Source organism: Eretmochelys imbricata, chromosome 5 (assembly GCF_965152235.1).
Source record: "Eretmochelys imbricata isolate rEreImb1 chromosome 5, rEreImb1.hap1, whole genome shotgun sequence".
Taxonomy (NCBI): domain Eukaryota; kingdom Metazoa; phylum Chordata; order Testudines; family Cheloniidae; genus Eretmochelys; species Eretmochelys imbricata.
In genome coordinates, this window is record NC_135576.1 from 107,934,302 (window position 1) to 107,951,874 (window position 17,573).

General features: G+C 39.4%; 1 protein-coding gene across 1 annotated transcript in view; it reads right to left on the reverse strand.

Annotated features, from left to right (window-relative positions):
- MPDZ (multiple PDZ domain crumbs cell polarity complex component) overlaps window positions 1–17,573 on the reverse strand; it is a 128,797-nt gene that overhangs the window by 85,610 nt on the left and 25,614 nt on the right. The window contains exons 7-13 of the mRNA XM_077817668.1: window positions 14,492–14,620; window positions 12,615–12,818; window positions 9,293–9,407; window positions 6,360–6,448; window positions 4,630–4,825; window positions 3,199–3,288; window positions 361–440 (exon numbers count right to left, since the gene is read on the reverse strand). Coding sequence (XP_077673794.1) covers window positions 361–440; window positions 3,199–3,288; window positions 4,630–4,825; window positions 6,360–6,448; window positions 9,293–9,407; window positions 12,615–12,818; window positions 14,492–14,620 — 903 coding nt within the window. The remainder of the gene's footprint in view (window positions 1–360; window positions 441–3,198; window positions 3,289–4,629; window positions 4,826–6,359; window positions 6,449–9,292; window positions 9,408–12,614; window positions 12,819–14,491; window positions 14,621–17,573) is intronic.

Genomic DNA, 17,573 nt, shown 5'->3' on the forward strand with positions numbered 1-17,573 from the left:
TTGAAATGAAGTGTAAAAGGGTTTGTTCAATATATCAAAGCATTCTGACACTTCCGAATTTTTATTTTGCATTTGGCCAAAATTATTCACTAAATTTGTGAATTGTTTTAGCACCCAAAAAATCCATAGTAAATTTGCTCAGAAGCCTGCGCTTATTTTTTTGCTTGTCTGGCTTACTGCATAAAAATGTATTTAGGAGAAAAATTACATCTCTACATTCAGCACTTAAAATGAAAAAACCACACATTTCATGAGTCAGTAGCTTAAAATGCACACACAAAAATGGAAAATTGAATGCAGTAAACGTTATAGGTAAGCACTATAAAGAACATTTAATAGCAATAATTAGGGTTTACATACCACTATCTCATAATTTGTACCCATAATCCTCTGCCATTTATTCTGCAATACTGCTTCTCCTGTGGAAGTTAGCTGGAAACCTAGAAGTTGTATTGAGATTACTACAATGAAAACCTGACAATCTTATTTCTATAGTGAGTAAAGTACCTGGACTGTGGCAAGACTTGCACAATATTCCATAATACTGAAAATACTATCATACATTATTTAAAAGTGCAACATATGTTTCCTCCCCAGTTTTAGATTTAGCACACAGGAACATTAACAATTTTAACGTGGAAAAAGGGTTGGAAATACGGTTTGCTCCATTACAGCTTTACAGTTCCACCTGCAGCACCCAAACATTTTGTCTATATAATATACTTGTCAAATTATTTTTAATACTACTTATACTATTTGTTTCTATCGCTACCCTTAGTAATATATTCAAACATTACACATTTGCAGAGTGAAGCGCTCACACTAAAATTCCTTTAGAAAAACATCTTTTTAGCTTACTTTTGTGTCTCTTTGTTTTTTATATTTAATACTAGCCCAAATAGCCTTCAACCCCTACTAACCCTTATTCCATTCAGTGCTGTGTATGCTTCAAGGAGCTTCTTTCAATTCCTTTCTTCCAAAGAATGCAGTCCTCACTTATCTGACTTTCCTGAATAACTAAGACCCTGGGGGTCTCTCTGGTTACCTTCTACTGTGCCATCCCCATTTCTATTAATGGAGAAACTGCAAGTACCTTCTACCTTTTTATAACATAACCCACTTCTTCGAACTGTGAGGTAAAGATTGTAACAGTGGTAGCTCTAAATGCTTTTACCTATTACACTGACGTACACTTTCAGTTTAATAAAAATCATATTATATCATAGGTAGGTCTAAATTATACTATTGCATGCTGATGTAAAATGAAAACTGGTAACAGTAAGATACAGTATAAAGCTTTAAATATATGTTTTTCCCAAACACATGAAGTCCAAACAAAAAGCTAGAAGTATAGGTCAGAAAAAGTCATAAGGATGACTCCTGGGGCCAAATATTCAAAAGTGCCTCAATCCAACCTCAAAATGTGGAGGGACAAGTTAGAAGCATGCCCCAAATGTATGAGTCTCTCTCTCTCTCTCACACACACACACACACACACACACACACACAGCATGTGTGCCAGTTCAATGTTTAGATACCTAAGGTGCTGATACTACAAACTGCTCCTTGTGAGCAGGCCCCTGTGTGAATGTTGAGCAGCTTATATGACAAGAGTCTAAGTACCCAATTCACACACATGAATCTGAGTTTTCAAGCCTTCAGAATTGGGAGCACACATTTAGAGGCCGCTTTTGAAACTGTGGTCCCTAGAGGGCAGTGGAAGAATGAAATCCCGAAGTCAAATTTTCTTCATAAAAAGAGAAAAAACATACATTAGAGGTCATGGGAACAACAAAGGTTTTATTAGAAAAGAAGGGGGGGGGGGGAGAGAAGAGAAGAATGCTGTGAGAAACAATCATGTGCTAGGCAAGGCAGTAAACTCCAGTCACTCTAACATAATATGAAGTTTATATGCAACTGAAAACTACAAAGAAATAGCAGGTCTCTATTGTTCATTTTTTCTCATTTAAATTGATTCAATTCTAGAAAGGGAAACAACAGTGTTTAGATAAAAGAGCTAACAGACACAGACATGGAGAGTCGGATTCTCATGATGATACTGACACAAACCAATGAGAACCTAGAATGACCAAGCAAAAGCCACGATATCAAAGCTACAAAGATTGATTTGTTAGTACAATACTAAGAACAAATTCTCCAAACATGGGTGCTAATGACAGGCTCATGTCAAAATCCCAGCTTTAGTTGCCTAACAGACCTAGGTTCTCAACTCTCACCAACTTTCAATGGGAACTGGCTCTCTAATTCCCTCAGGCTACTTTTAAAATCCCAGCTCTAGTCTATATTTAGGTACTTAAATAAAAATAAGGCCATTTATTTAGATGTCCACTGGTACTCAAGTTTGAAATATTTTCCCAAGATCAGAAGACTCAGTTGGGAATGAAGCATCTGAGTGGAACCTCTTAAAAATAAATAAATGAATACATTTGATCATCTATCTAGAATGACGGAAAGCAGCTGACAGAGAACTCAGAAAAATAGTAAATTAATTTAGAGAACTAGCTGGGATGGCATTTTGCAGCTGCTCTCTAGGTATGGAATGTACAGAACATTTACATGCCAATCAAGAAACTGTAAGAGCACGGTATTAGATAATATATCCTTCCATAGCACATCAATGAGACGTAGCAGCTCAAGAGACAGGAGGAATGGAAGATAGAAAATAAGAATTTCAGGAAAGAGAACAGGAAAGTCACAGTGTTCCAATGAGCAAGAAGTGTCTCAATTTCAAATACTATCAGAGAATAGAGACCACCAAAATAAAGGCAGTTTAGGAGATATATCACAAAGAAGTCTATCACAAGAATTACAAGTGTTGGATGGTCACAGAGGATTGGAATGAAAATCCTTAACATGGAAAATAAAAAATTTAATGAGTAAGACCAACTGGAATTAGTTTACTAAACTAAAAGGATATTTGCCAAAGCAAAACTGCTCACATTTCACCTTAAACACTGAGATATACATCTTAGTCTTAACTATATACAATTACACTCAATGACAATACTTGCTTTCATACAACCAGATTTTGGAAACTCTCTTCTGGGTTTGGTTACTTCCATTGTCCACCTGTATAATCTGAAACATGTACTGGGGAACCTGTACAAAATGACTGCTTTTTATGTAAGCACATACCAGTGCATTTCCACAGGAAAAATGCTATTGAATATTAAGAACCTGATTCTTGTTGTTTACTGTCCTCTCCAATGTGTACCACACCAGCACTGCACGGCAGTGGTGGAGATCCCTGCTCTCTTTCACACTGTTCTGGAAAAGAAGAAGAAGATCCTCAGCCATTCTATGCATTTTAATGCTCATCAAGATCTCTGTCATGCCATCCTGTAAGGTGCTAAGTGACCAAGCTACTTGGGTCTCAATGCCTTGTAGGGTCTGGCTCTGTACTGCAGTGTTGAAGAAATGGTTGCAGGATGTGGTGCATTTAAAAAGAAGTTTTGTTTTCTTTTAAATGTTGTGTTTTATGACAAGTTTTCAAAAAGAAAGAAAGAAAGAAAGAAAGAAAGTTGCTAGATCCATTATTGTTATTTGGAGGTATAACGACATGATTGCTGGATACTGAGGAAATGCAACTCTCATTAACATTCATCTACCAATTCTTATTTTTCTGTCAAGGTGCTGACACTGACCTATAAAGTCACATATCCTTTTGGCCCTGGCAAATCAAGATTTGCTAAACTGCAGTCACCAGGTTTGGACATCTCTGGGCAGTAAGCACATTATCTTCGAAGTAGGGCCCTTGGCCATGCAATTTATTTTCTTTATGGCTTCAGCTGAGTCTGAGGAGTGCTAACCTTCAAGACACAGTGGAAAGGGATTCTATTCTTTCAAGATTTTACATGAAGGGGATGATTATATTTTAACTTGTGAGTTGGGATCTATTTCTGTACACAATAATCAATGAATTAAATGAGTTTTTTTAAGAATTCTTTACATACATACAGAGCCTATATGATGGGAGCACTGTATCATCTAAAATATTAACGAATTACTGGCCATACACATGCATCTCAAGAAGTGAATACATGATATAATGTTAGGTGCTTCCAGTAAAACCTTGCTAATCTGCATTTTAGTCACTGGCATGCCTTACATTTCACAAGGTCTTCTGACCTGGGTACACCTAATACACCTGAAGCACTGTCCAAGACAGTCATCAATTGTCCAGGATGTGCCCATTCTCTCCCCACACACCACTCCCCTTTTATACTCTGTGCCCTTATACCCTGGAGATTTACCTCTGCTCACTGCAGAAGGTAAGTCTTTGCTAACCCTATTTGTCCTTGTATAGCTTCACTTACACTTGAGCCATGACACAACCTTGCATTCACTGCCTCAGATGATGCAAGGTCTTGAAAGACCAAAGCCTTAGTGCAAATTAGCAAAGACTAGTGCACAGATTTCAAAATCTGCTTCAGAAATGTAATGAATAATGCCACTGATTCTCAAAACTGATTAAACTTTACCGGGCTGAATTCATCCCTCGTGAAGCAGCACTGAACTCTAGGAATTAACTAGGCTCAACATTTCCAGTTCATACCCTGTGAAGAAAAATACTTCCAGCTACCCTACAGTAAAGCCAGTTTTAATTACCTTTGGCTGTGCCATTATCCACAGTTTGGAAAATTAAGTCCTTTTCAACAGCAGCAGTGAAGTCCTCATGGGGCTGAATATGATTTTCCTGCTTAAGCCCTCTTCTGATCAAAGTGAGTCGAACCGTTTGTCCTGTGTGCCGCAAAACCTCTACAGCTTGTTGGTTAGTAAAACCCTGAAGATTTGTTCCATCCACCTGAAGGATTAAACATCTTATTAACCAGCAAGCCACTACATGGATAAAATATTCAAAAAAAAAAATCACATTTTTCTCCAAGGCAAAATAAAATGCCCAGGGCACTACTTCTTTAATCTGAGCACAAAACAAACAGGGTCAGAGGAAAAAAAAAACCCCAATGCCACTGTGACCTTATCTATACCAGGCACTGTGCCTATAATAGCCCACTACTACTACTGCCATAATAGCAATGGTGAAAGTTGACTCCCAATGGCAACCAGTGTTCTTAGCCCTTTATCATGTAGGCCTACTCTGAGTAGGGTTCCATAGCAAAGCACTTAAAATGCTGGTGGGCCTCCAGTAGCTCTGTTCACACTAGGGATCCCAACTGTCTGGAAAGTGAATGTATTAAAAAAAAAAAAAAAGGTCAATAACAAATGTCCTGTGATTACTGGATTAGGGCAGGAGATAAGAAGGAAAGAATGGAAGCACCTCTTAGTTGTCTAGAAATATTCCTATTGTATGCAATATTTAAAACTTCAAAACCTCTTCCCCGTTTATTTGCTATTTCACAGATATTAGGTATGGAAAGATGTTTTAGTATAGGCCATCAAGTCCAATTCCTCAGCCAATCAAGGATTACATTACATGGTTTTTGTCTAGTCTACAGTTTTTAAAGGGCTGAACAATGGGGCCTACACCACTGCCACTGTGAAACTCTTGTACGGCCTAACAAGCCTAAGTTTTCTTTTGCTCAAGTTCATTCCATAACTCTTAATAATACACTCTTCCTCCTCCCCACAAGAGCTAAAACACCCTAAACTATTCCCCTCCCTCCTGGCTATCTTTATCTTTCAAAAACTTACCAATGATATCATATCCCTTCACTCTAGTAATGGTCTTATCTACAGAATACACATACTTCATACTCTGTTGTTTTAATTGTGTGTATGCGTGTGCACATACTGTAGTTTCCTTCTCCTCTTTCTTTGCACATAGCTAAGAGGCCCATTCTGACATCTTCAAGACAAAAATTATTCCTGCATTTGTATTCTGAATCCCCCCGCACAATACATATTATGAAGAACCTTCAGAGAAGTTAAAAAAAAACCTTCCAGGCTTTCACCCTTAATATCAGTATTTTTAAAAAGATTTTCTTTCATCTCAGAGCAGCTAAAGAACTGTAGTGGCATATTTTATTAGGTCTGCTTGGAACTACTGAACAACCATGTATTTTGTGGAAATAAAGAACTCTCTATTGTCAAGAGAAAACAAAGTGTCATTGATTTCTTACAAAACAGGGGAAAAAATTCCCCACTTATTTATATGGCTAGCCTGACCAGAAAGATAGTGTGACAAAATATTCAATCAAAACGAAGGAGCTGTCATTTCACACCCAATCTTTTATCTGTTTGAATAGGTATTCTAAAATGATACTAGCATATCTACCAAAAACAACAACCCTCCCACAGTAACTGGAGGGATTTTCTCATGCAAATAACTTCACATACTCAGAGTTGGCTGTGTAAGTCTTATCCCCGTATTTACTTACCGCTATAATTTGATCTCCAATATGGATTCTACCATCATGTTCAACAGCACTGCCTTTTGTAATGCTTTTCACAAAAATACCAGAAGGTTCTGGGATTTTAAAAAAGAAAAAGTTATTTAATACCAAAGGTTGTCCAAATTCTGTAACAATATTTCCTTCCCCCCACCCCTCAAAAAAAATGTGGTATCAAAGTGAGATAAGGAAAAGCCATAAAGGATGTGCAGATTTTAATGAAAGCAGGACTAGACCTTTTACAGCAAGCAAATATTCTAATCATGACTGACAAAATTCACAATAAAAACTCCACAGAACCCTTGTTACAGATCTTACCTAACCCCAAAAGGCAAGGGAATTTAGCACGCATCATGCATACATCCACTGCTTTGTTTATTGTAAATATGATAAAGCCACATGGTTCCTTTTCTATTATAATTTAAAATGTCTCCGTGAACAAATATGTGCTTGGCTTTGCAGAGGGAAGAACTTACAGATAGAAAAAGCTGCCTATGTAAATTAGGACAGCACTGTAACTAGAACTAGGCAAGAAGAGGAGTTTCCATCCCAAAGAAAATTTTGCATTTACAAAAAAATATTTCATTCCAATTTGGAATGAAAAGTCAGATATGCTTTCTGTAGGAGGAACATTTTCAAAAAATTCTGTTTCAGAAGGACCAAAACGAAGTTTTTCAGAAATTTCCAGTTCTGGCTCCACTGAGCTGGGGAGCCCAATGAGCCAGAGGACCCAGTGAGTCACAGGAACTGCAGACAGGGCTATCAAGTAGTGCAGAGCCTGGGAGTCCAGGCCACCCACTGCCCAAGGAAGCAAGGAGCTGCCTGTCTAGGAAGCCAGCTGAGCAGCCCAGAGAGCTGGAGAGCCTGCCTGCAGGTCTGGTTTCAGCCAAAAGTTTCAATGGAATTAACACATTCCTGTGGGATGTTTCTATTCACTCTAATCAGCGTTTTCCAATGGAAAACGGGTTCCATCAAAAAAATTTCAACCAGCTCTACTTCTAATCTGTCTTGGCATAGCTGGAATTCATATCTTAACCTACCCCCAAAACACCTAAATGACAACAGATAGCACAGGGGCATTGCACACAAATAGGGTGACCAGGTATCTGGTTTTGGACTGGAACACTTAGTCAAAAAGGGACCGCGGATCAGGCCATTGACTGTCCAGTTGGCGGTGCCGCTGCACCACGCAGCGGGGCAGACAGGCTCCTTGCTAGCCTCAGATACACACACAATCTGTCAGCTGCGTCTATTTTCCAATGCTGCCATCCTGTCTCCCTTAGTCACCTGATAGAGAACATGGGAGCCAGGAAGGCCAGTGAGGTTATGGAGAGTATACTCTGAGAGATAACTGGCAGGTAAGTAGGGACGTGGGATGGTGAACATGGAGTTAGGAAGAAAGAGCAGGTCTTGGGGAGGCATAAGGAGTTGATTACAGCTTTTGTGGGAGCTGGAGTATTAAACATGGATATATATGGAAGAAAGAGGGTTTTTCTTTGGGTTATATGCATTAGAATGGTCCACAGCTTTGCAGGAGGTCTGGGACTGGGAAGGGGGGGAAGCGGAGTGCCTTTGCACTAGGGAAACACAGCTAAAAGGCTCCCAAGCGCTGCTGCCTCAACATACCACACAATGATAAAGGAGCCAGTTAACTCCACACCAAAAACGCAGCTGTAGCTTGCAAGGGCTAGAAAACGACTCAAATAGTGATCTCCCAACTTTTTAAAGGTGTGTTGGTGCTTCTGTGCAACCACGGCTGTTCTTTAACAAAGGTTTTTGGTTGGAGGAATAAGTAAGTTTATCAGCCATTCCCTGAGGCAGTAAGATTTCCTAATATACCAAGGTGCAATGGAGCAATTCAATTAGCAACATTTCAGACATACATCATCACTTTTGTGAATCAGATATCAGATCCACAACATGTTCTACACTTGAGATTTAATTTGCCTTTTTAAAGATAATAGTAGGTGGTGCTAGAAGGGGAATACATAAATTGTGTTCCTTCCGTGCTATGGCGATGGAGGCTTCTTTTGATCTGATAGCTCAGTGGACTAGTAAGATTTAGTCAAGATATCTGCATTACCACTCAGAACCCTCAAAAGGGATGATGATAGTGATTACTGTACTAACAAACGTTTCTTATTATCGAAATGCCATTTCTTTGTGTTTTTCTCAATATATACCAGGACAGAAAACATAGCAGCAGCTATTTGAAAATCATTATAGGGCAATCTATTAATGTCATTTAATAAGAGTACTGCATCAATTTGCCTCATAAGGATGTGTGATACATTTTTACATCGGTTCTCTCAAAAATGTAGTTGAAATTATTAGAAAAATAAATTACTATATGTGCACATTAGATTTTTTTCCCAAAAAACTCAGTGGGTCAGATTCTGCTTTGAGTTGCACGAGGGCAAGTTTGAAATAACCCAGTTGAAATCAGTGGAGATAGAGGACATCTGTACTGATGTAAACAAAAGCAGAATTTGGTTCACTGATTTAAAAATAACATCAACTGGAACTGCCTGCAATACTGCAAATATAAGGAGTATATTTATATACTCCTGCAATTTACTCTCTCCAAAATTCCCTTTAAAATAAAAATAATTTTTTAAAATAGTCATATACCTTAAAATGGCTGTATCAATTTTTAGAAATGTTTTTTTCAAAAATGCATGTCAAGGTTCAACCAAGAATGATTTTCAAGACTGCTACAAAATCTTAAAACAGAGTTTCATGGTGATTGATCCTAGCCTATCTGAAGTTACAACTCCTAAAATAATCCTTAACTAGTTTTTTTTTAATGAAGTTTTTTTTCTTTATGTACCAGAAAGTCTATATCGAATTAGAAATGCATACAGGCTGTTGTAAGCTGCAGCGATATAAAAGCAAACTTCAGGAATTTATTTTAACTTTACCTGAGGATTTGTCTCCAATGTAACCAGCAATAGTTATTCCTAATCCTTGGAGGTTTTTAGTGAGTTCTACATCAAATTTCTCTCCATCTTCATCAATATCAAAAGAAGTCTCTGCCTAACAAGAGAGAGTGTAATGAAAAAGGAAACCTTTTTTAAAAAAAAGAAGCTGCATTCCATGAAGTCAAACATTAGAGACAAATGTCAAAGACAAAGTAGCAACTTTTCTTCTGCTCCAACCTTGACATTGAGACAGACAGCCATATTGTACACAGACAACATTCCTCACCAGAATGTTACTGGGATCCTGACACTTCTCACCACACCCACCCACCCACACACAAATAATAAATGACAGATGAAGCTCTAACAAGCTGAGCAATATATGTCTTGCACAATAATATGCACAATACATGCTTAAATAAAGTGATGCATACAGTTCTGAGACTCCTTTAATCTCAGCTTTCAACAGATCACAAAGGCTTGTGCTAAATTTAAAATAACCACAAATAAAAAGGTTTTTTTAAAACTTGTAATTTTTCAAATAAATGGCCAGTAACTTTAGTTATTTTTTTCTTATAAATGCCAAGTTTGAAACATAATGGAATCTATTTCCAGTGAAACAATTATGTTTCCTGTTTTCAGTAAGACTTGAAATTTCTATTTTAGAAGGTGGCAATTATACTTCCAGCTATTTAAATTATGATAATCACCACTAACACCCATTATAGTCCTCTGAACTTCTGTGACAGAAAAGGCTGTTGGTAACTAATTAGTTTATTTATTGCTAGCGGAAGTGCTTTGATTACAACAGGAGAATGCCAATTAAATGCCCATGTCAATAATAAATGTCTTATTAAAAAAATTCAGAAAACTTAACTTCGAGGCATTAAGTATATCACTTTCATAGAACTGGCTTTTTTCTGGTGTTTTAGATAAATATTCAGTGGCCAGATTACCAGTTTGAGTAAATCAATGTAACTCCACTGTAGTCAATAGTGCTACGCTAATATACATCAGCTGAAGATCTGACCCATTTCTTTATCTGAATAACTCCATCCAAAAATACAGTCAAGCACAAGCAAAGCAACTAATTCTGCAGCTCTAAACCTACTTCCTTCATATTACAGGGTTATTTGGATGGCACATAAATTATAACAATCCATGTTTAGAGCCCAATAATTGCTTCCATTTCCATTAGCTGATTAGTTTCCAGAATTACTAATCTCTCCTGAGAATCAGAAGAAGGGTGCCAGTTTCATGGCACCATCCCTGTGTTATTGATGTCCTCTAGAAGCCCCTTTGCTGTAGCCTCACCGGTTAAGGCCCATCCTCCCATCCTGCATTTAAGAGTGAGCCGCGGATGCCTGAGGGGGAGCTGTATCAGAGGCATTCTCCAAAACATTGGTGGTAAATGTCCACACAAAAGTTACTGCGGCTTTCAGCATCATTAACTGAGTTTCTATATTCAGCAAGGGAGATTTTGTGCAGACGTTGGGCAGCTGCCCAAACACAACACACCTCCTGCCAGGGACAAGGTGGTGAACTGAGGAAAAAAAAAAAAACAGGAGGGAAGAGGAGGCTAAAAAATAAAAGTGAGGTTTTGGCATTATTTCCGTAGTAGTAATGGAAGCACTGGATTATATCATCCCCATGATTGCAACCTCTGATACCAGCATTTCACATCATGTAACAGCCAGAACAACATAAATCTAGATGTTTTGATACATGAAGTATTGAGAATCAGCTGCTTTTCTAAAAGTACTGTTTTACAGTTAAATAATATATGCTGGTGGTTATTGACTCCTCTATTTGATGTTTCCCACAAAGAAAACTTCTGTTGAAATGTTCTGAATTGAGACATTTCCCTTCTAAAAAGGGGGACAATTTTGATTTGCAAACAAGGGTCAGAAGAGCTAACTTCTCTTCATCCCCCCTTCCCCTCGCTTAACCTTTAGGCACTGTGAAAATAGTAATCTCCTCTCAAACTGTTTCAACACCACCTAATGGGAATATAGAAGCCTGCCTATAATAGAACAGGAGGGGTGAAGTTATCTGCCTATTCTATCCTCTTTCTGCAACATGAAATAGCTATGGTTATCGAGGGGAGATTGGTTTTGTTTTGTTTTTTAAACAGGTAAAAAGAATTTTCTCAAAGTAGTCTAACTTAAAAAAGTGTTTTAAATTCACTGACATCAGTAGACATATTCCTAGAAATAGTAAGGAAAGCTGAAACGAGAAATTTATTATGGAGTTTAAATAAGATCTATTTTAGTCTTAAAAGTTTAACAATCTTCTCTCATTTCATTCATTTATCTACATGTGGCTATGTGTGTGTGCTCATTATGGGACTGATACTGCCACACTTAAGTTGAGTAGGTACTCACTGCATTGAACTAGGCTATGTTATATACACATACAAAGATTTTCAGCTTCCTATTTTAAATTTACAACTCATTGTGACACTCCTACTATAGTGTGCTTCATGAAAAAGTGGTAATTCTCATGATAGCAAACATCTGAATAAGTGAACTTGACATATGAATTGCGCTTAAATTACAAATGCTTTCACTTTCCTGTATTTTCCATTTTTTCCCTATGTTGACATCTTCTCCCTCAGCATTTTTTACTGAAATTTAAAAGGAAGAAATCATGGAGGGGAGGCACTGGTAGATAGGGTATATTTTGGGGAAGTCAGGAGAGAGAGAAACAGAACAATGGAGGAAAGAGGGAGTGTCAGAACATCGGAAGAGGAATAAGGGTAGCAGCTGGGTGACTGTCTGGCATTTGGCTAGCTCATGAAGCTGTGTCAGGTTACCAAGGAAAGGAGCTGCAGCTATGTGCTGGCTGGCACAGTGAGGAGCTGTCTGACGGATGGTGATGACAATATGAGGATGAAGAGATGTGCCTGAGGAGGAGACGGAGAGGCAGACAGAGGAAAGGACTGCAGATCCAGCTGACCCACTCTAGAGAAAGGGTTGCAAACTTCAGGGAGGTGCTGCAACACATTAATCATTAAGCTGTCCCAAAGCACCACTAACGGGCACATCCAGTTTAATGGGCTAATCAACCTGGATGCTTAAAAAATTATTTCTACCACACACATATCTTCAAGCCTGGATCCTGAAAGAACTCCATCCATACAACTTCCACTCACGTCACTGGGGCTCCTTACACACTGGGCTTGTAGGATCCTGCTTTCCATAGCTAAAGGATGAAAACATGGCTACTGGTCATTAAAACACTGGTCCCTGACACAAATGTAATATTATCCAACTGGTAACAGAGTGACAATTGCCACATTTTAATATGTGTTTATATGTACCTGTTTCTCTGGTATGGAAGTTGGTACGGGGGTAGATGGAGGGACGGCTGGTGGAGGTGGTTCCTCAACGGGACCTCTTGCAATGACCAACTTCACTCGATTTCCACACTGTCTCAGAACTTGTGCCACTTGTTCACTGCTCATTCCAGCCAGGTCTGTATCGCCAATTTTCAGGATGTGGTCTCCACTGCATAACCTTCCATGCTGGACATGGAAGTAACCAGACAACCAGTCACAATTATAATAAAAACCTCTAGCAATTATTTTCCCTCTTCCCTCACACAAACGGTCATATTGGTCAATTTAAAACGTGTGAGCTCTGCAACTAGTTTTTAAATGTCAGACCATACACTCATGGTGGGGCAGAGGAAAAAGAATATGCCCATGTGTGATATAAGGGCAGCTGTATGTGCACAGGAAAATATTTTTAGAAGTGGAGACCAACTTCTGCATACAAAACTGTCTATAATTATGTAAACTGCTTACACATTTAGCAATTTTATACAAAGATGGGAATTTTGTCTTCAAAATACCCTTGCACACCCACTAGTGCCTGACTTGCACCTGTAATTTCAGTTATGTTGTGCACTGTCATTTGTGCACATACAAACACGCATTTGTGTGTGTATAGATCGTGGGCCTCTTGTTTAAGAGCTGGCCCTTGGGGGGAGGGCTCAGTGGTTTGAGCATTGGCCTGCTAAACCCAGGGTTGTGAGTTCAATCCTTGAGGGGGCCATTTAGGGGTCTGGGGCAAAAATTGGGGACTGGTCCTGCTTTGAGCAGGGGGTTGGACTAGATGACCTCCTAAGGTCCCTTCCAACCCTGATATTCTATGATTAACCATGTTTTTAAAATAAATTATATTTCTCATTTAGTGTGATATCACAGTTATTTATATTGCTTTAAAAACATTCTTCATTTATTTCTTGTTTCTTTTACTTTAAACGAACAAAATGTTTTAAGTGACTTTAGTACCCATGAGGTATTAATACTGACAGACTGGGGAGTGAACTCATCTCTTGGTCCACAGAACACATGCAGCATGGACATCAGCAGCTTGAGCTACCCACAGACAGAGCAGTGTTTGGTATGTCAATACTACAACTGCAAATGTGATTGCAGTCAGTGTATACGAACCTAAGCTAGCTTTCATCTAGCTGGCGTAAGAACCGATAGCAGTGAAGCCACAGCAGCACGGGTTAGCCCATGCTGAAGTCCATGTTGCCATGGTTTCACTGCTATTGGTAATCGCACTAGATAGATTAAAGCTAACTTGGGTACGTCTACATGTGCTGCAAACACACCTCCGACTGCAGTGTAGACATTACCTTAATGCCTCAATCCTGATCTACAAAGACCTACAGGTCAGAGGAACAATCTGTCTCCGAGCCCATTCAATCCTTGCACTCCTTGCCATAATTGCTGACAGGGTGCTCTGGGGGGTGGTTTTGTGTTATAGACACCTTCACACTGGGAAATGGAGCGAGATCACCAAACTCATCTCACACAGGACACTATGATACTAATTACCTTTGGTCATTTCCAACTTGGGTTGGATTAGACAGGTGAAAGACTATTGGGCTATTTATTTCAGAGTTAGAAATGATATACTTATCAGCACACAATAGGAGTGGTGCAAAGTAATAGATTTAGGAGAGTGACTGAAGGCCAGATTCCGCTTTTGGGTTTGTACGTGCAGATCCCACATTCTACACATGATCATTAAAAAGAGTAATTTGCCCATATACATTACTAGCATCATCTTTTTCTTTCAGCCTACAAGGAAGAAAACTGTCACTTAACATTATTGTGGCAGATTTACATGATAAATTTACCCCACACTAAACAGTAAAGAAGAAATTGTAGAAGAAGATTACCTGATCAGCTACTCCTCCTGGGAGGATGGTTTTAACTATCACTCCAGCTGACTTTCCTCCCACTATCCCAAATCCCAAACCTGATCCATCATTCACCAACTCAATGGTCTCCACATGCTGCCAGTGGACCTACAAGGAGTAAACTTGTAAATAAGCTTGCAAATGACTTAGAACACACCTATTCAGTCTCGTCACAGGATACTTACACAGTATTTCTATGACATATTTTTGAAAAGAGGGGGGAAAGAAAGACTAAGGGTGGCTCTATATCAGTTACTATTAGCCCACTGGAAAGGCAGGTGGGCATTTAACAAGAAGAATTTCTTCACTATGTAGCCTCTCCATGAATCTGTTTACAGATCAAATTCTTAGGGATACTGGGAAGTGCTGAGTGCCTTCAACTCTCAACACAGTCAAAAGGAATAAAATGTGCTTAATACCTGTCAAAGCTGAATCCCCACTCTAGCACTTCAAGTACAGAAGGTGGGGACTCGCACAGATTCTAAAAATTCATACTTGCCACTCTAGGCTTGTATTAAACTCCCAAGGTTTCAGCTTTTCTGACCTTGGCTTGGTAAACGCTGCCACCACCCAAATGCAAAAAAAAAAACCAAAAAACTTTGGACCCAGGAAGGAGCACTTGGGAATTTCTCCCTGTGAGGTACCTTCAAGCCCTTTCACACCCCCTCTGGGGAAGAGCTGAGAAAGAAAACAAAGGAAATTAGCTGTTGCCACCAGCTAATCTAACAGCATATGCACAAACCTCTTAGGACATCAAAAATCCAATCCTGTTCTTAAAAAAGGTGAATTTCATTAACAATAAAAAGAAAGAAAATACATTTGGAATGTAGGCTTTTGCTAGATTTTAAAAGAGCAAATTCCAAAAATTAAGCACCCCAAATAGCTTTCTTGGGGATTCAGCTTAAAGGTTACAAGCAAACAAAAGCATCTGGGGTTAGCACAAAGGAGATCCACAAGCCAAAATAAAAAAATAAACCTGATCACGTTTACCTAAACATTCCCTATCCAAATAATTCCTTCTAAGTATGGAAAATAATTTTTCATACCTGATTCAAAGCTCACATAGCATTCCTGCTTATAGCATTGCTGCTCTGTGTCCCTGCAGCCCAGAAAGAGCAACCACAGACAAAGGGAAAGTTTCTTTTCCCATTTTAAAAAGTTCTGGCCTTCTCACTGACTCTTTTGGTCAGATGCCCACTTTTTTTTCCTCTACCTGGGGGACTTTTTAACCCTTTACAGTTAAATCAAGTAAAGAACAGCTACGAAGAGGGATTTTACAGCTATCGTTCCCCGTTCCCCCCTTTCTTTATCACAATACCCTATGGGAAGCATTTAGCATCTTACTGGAATGGGACTCAAAGTCTCCTCTAATGTAGATGCGTCACTCCCACCAGAAGTCACATGCATGCACTGAAAAGAGGCTATGGACTCAATTCTTAGCTACAACTGAAGGGGAGACTGCAAGAGGGCCAGTTCTCCTCCATCCCCAGCATAGATGAGAGCAGCCTGGCAGCTGCTGTAAATGACACACACTGGCTATGCCTCCGTAGGGGACCATTCATCCAACAGAAATAGCAGAAGCACAGCTCACTCTAGCCAAACCCCGACCCCAACATCAGGAGGCTGCAGGACTGCCTATGCCAACTCTGTACTCCCTGAGGAGTCCTCCATGCCAGAGATAACCTCAACAAGGAAAATTCAACAAGCTTTCTACTCCCTTTACACCATGAGAGTAGCATGGGTTAGAAAATCTGTGTCTATTCAAAGAAATTAGGACATGAACAGTACTATTCGTTTAAGTGGTGTAAATCATTATGATTACATCACACAGCATCAGGCATTTTCAGCCACTGAAAAGGACGAAAGCCTCTTCAGTGTAGATCCAAATAATCAGCTGTCATTCATTTCACATTCCACTTCAAATCAACAGCTTTGTGCACAGGCAGAATTGTCCCTTGAGTGATAAACAGAGGTTCCCAGCCTACAACGAGTAGTCTGAAGTTGATATGATGAGCATGGAATATTTGTTGCCTGATGGCTTTCTTTCTGGACTTGACATTGTGATGGAAGTGGAGCTGTTCTGCAATGATTTATGGATACTCCATGCTATATGTTGACCTGCTTATTGGGGTGTTCACTATATGAATACAATTGTTTCATTTAATAGTGCTCTGTAAGGAAAAACAAGCAAGCTCAAGATAAGCCACTTCTCCGCAAATTCTTGAAGGTTGTTAAGAGACAACACCAGAACAGGAAAAGGTCCACGCTCAGAGGAGATCAACAGACCTGTGGCTAGTTTCAAAATGAACACTTTCAGAGAGGGGTGAATTTGGGGAAACCAGATTGAGAGACAGGTACCTGCTGAGCACATCAGAAAAAGTTAAGCCTTCTGAGGGTATAGTCGGGGGACAGTAAGACAGACATGCATGCAAACTTAAAAAACAAAAACAAAAAAAAAACACCACTGTCTAGATGCTTTGCTCCTATTGTCAAAATAAACAATACTTGGTTTTGAAAAGGCTCTCTGGTCACGACATACACTGCTGGTCACAGGCTGCCGAAAAGAAGAGTTCATATTCAGTTGGAACTGCAGGGTAAGAGCTGTTGTTACACAAGGTACTGTAGCCCAGTCTAAGACTGGGAGAATTGTGGATTTCTTCCCTGGTATAGACCTGACACCTGAGAGGGTGCACTCAGAGAGACCAGAAAAGGAGACAGAGGTGCAGCTATAGCCCTGTAATCATGACAGATGTCTCCCCCAATCTGAGACATTTAGCCTATGCCTCCCTTCCCACACACTGGCCTTCTGCATGCTCTATTTGGCCTTCTCTGCCATATGAGAATGAGAGCATAAACAGGGAGAATGAGCCTGGTTGCTGGTATAGATCAGATTGCAAAGCCCCACAAGTTTCTGTTCCCTAAAAGGAGAGATGTAGATCACAGGAGAACATTCCATTTACCGCTGTTTACCGCTGTAAAGCAGAAGTGCTCCATTTGCCTCTTTGAAGACAGAGAATTTGACACATGGGAAGAAAGGACGTGACCAAGCCCCAAAGCCTCC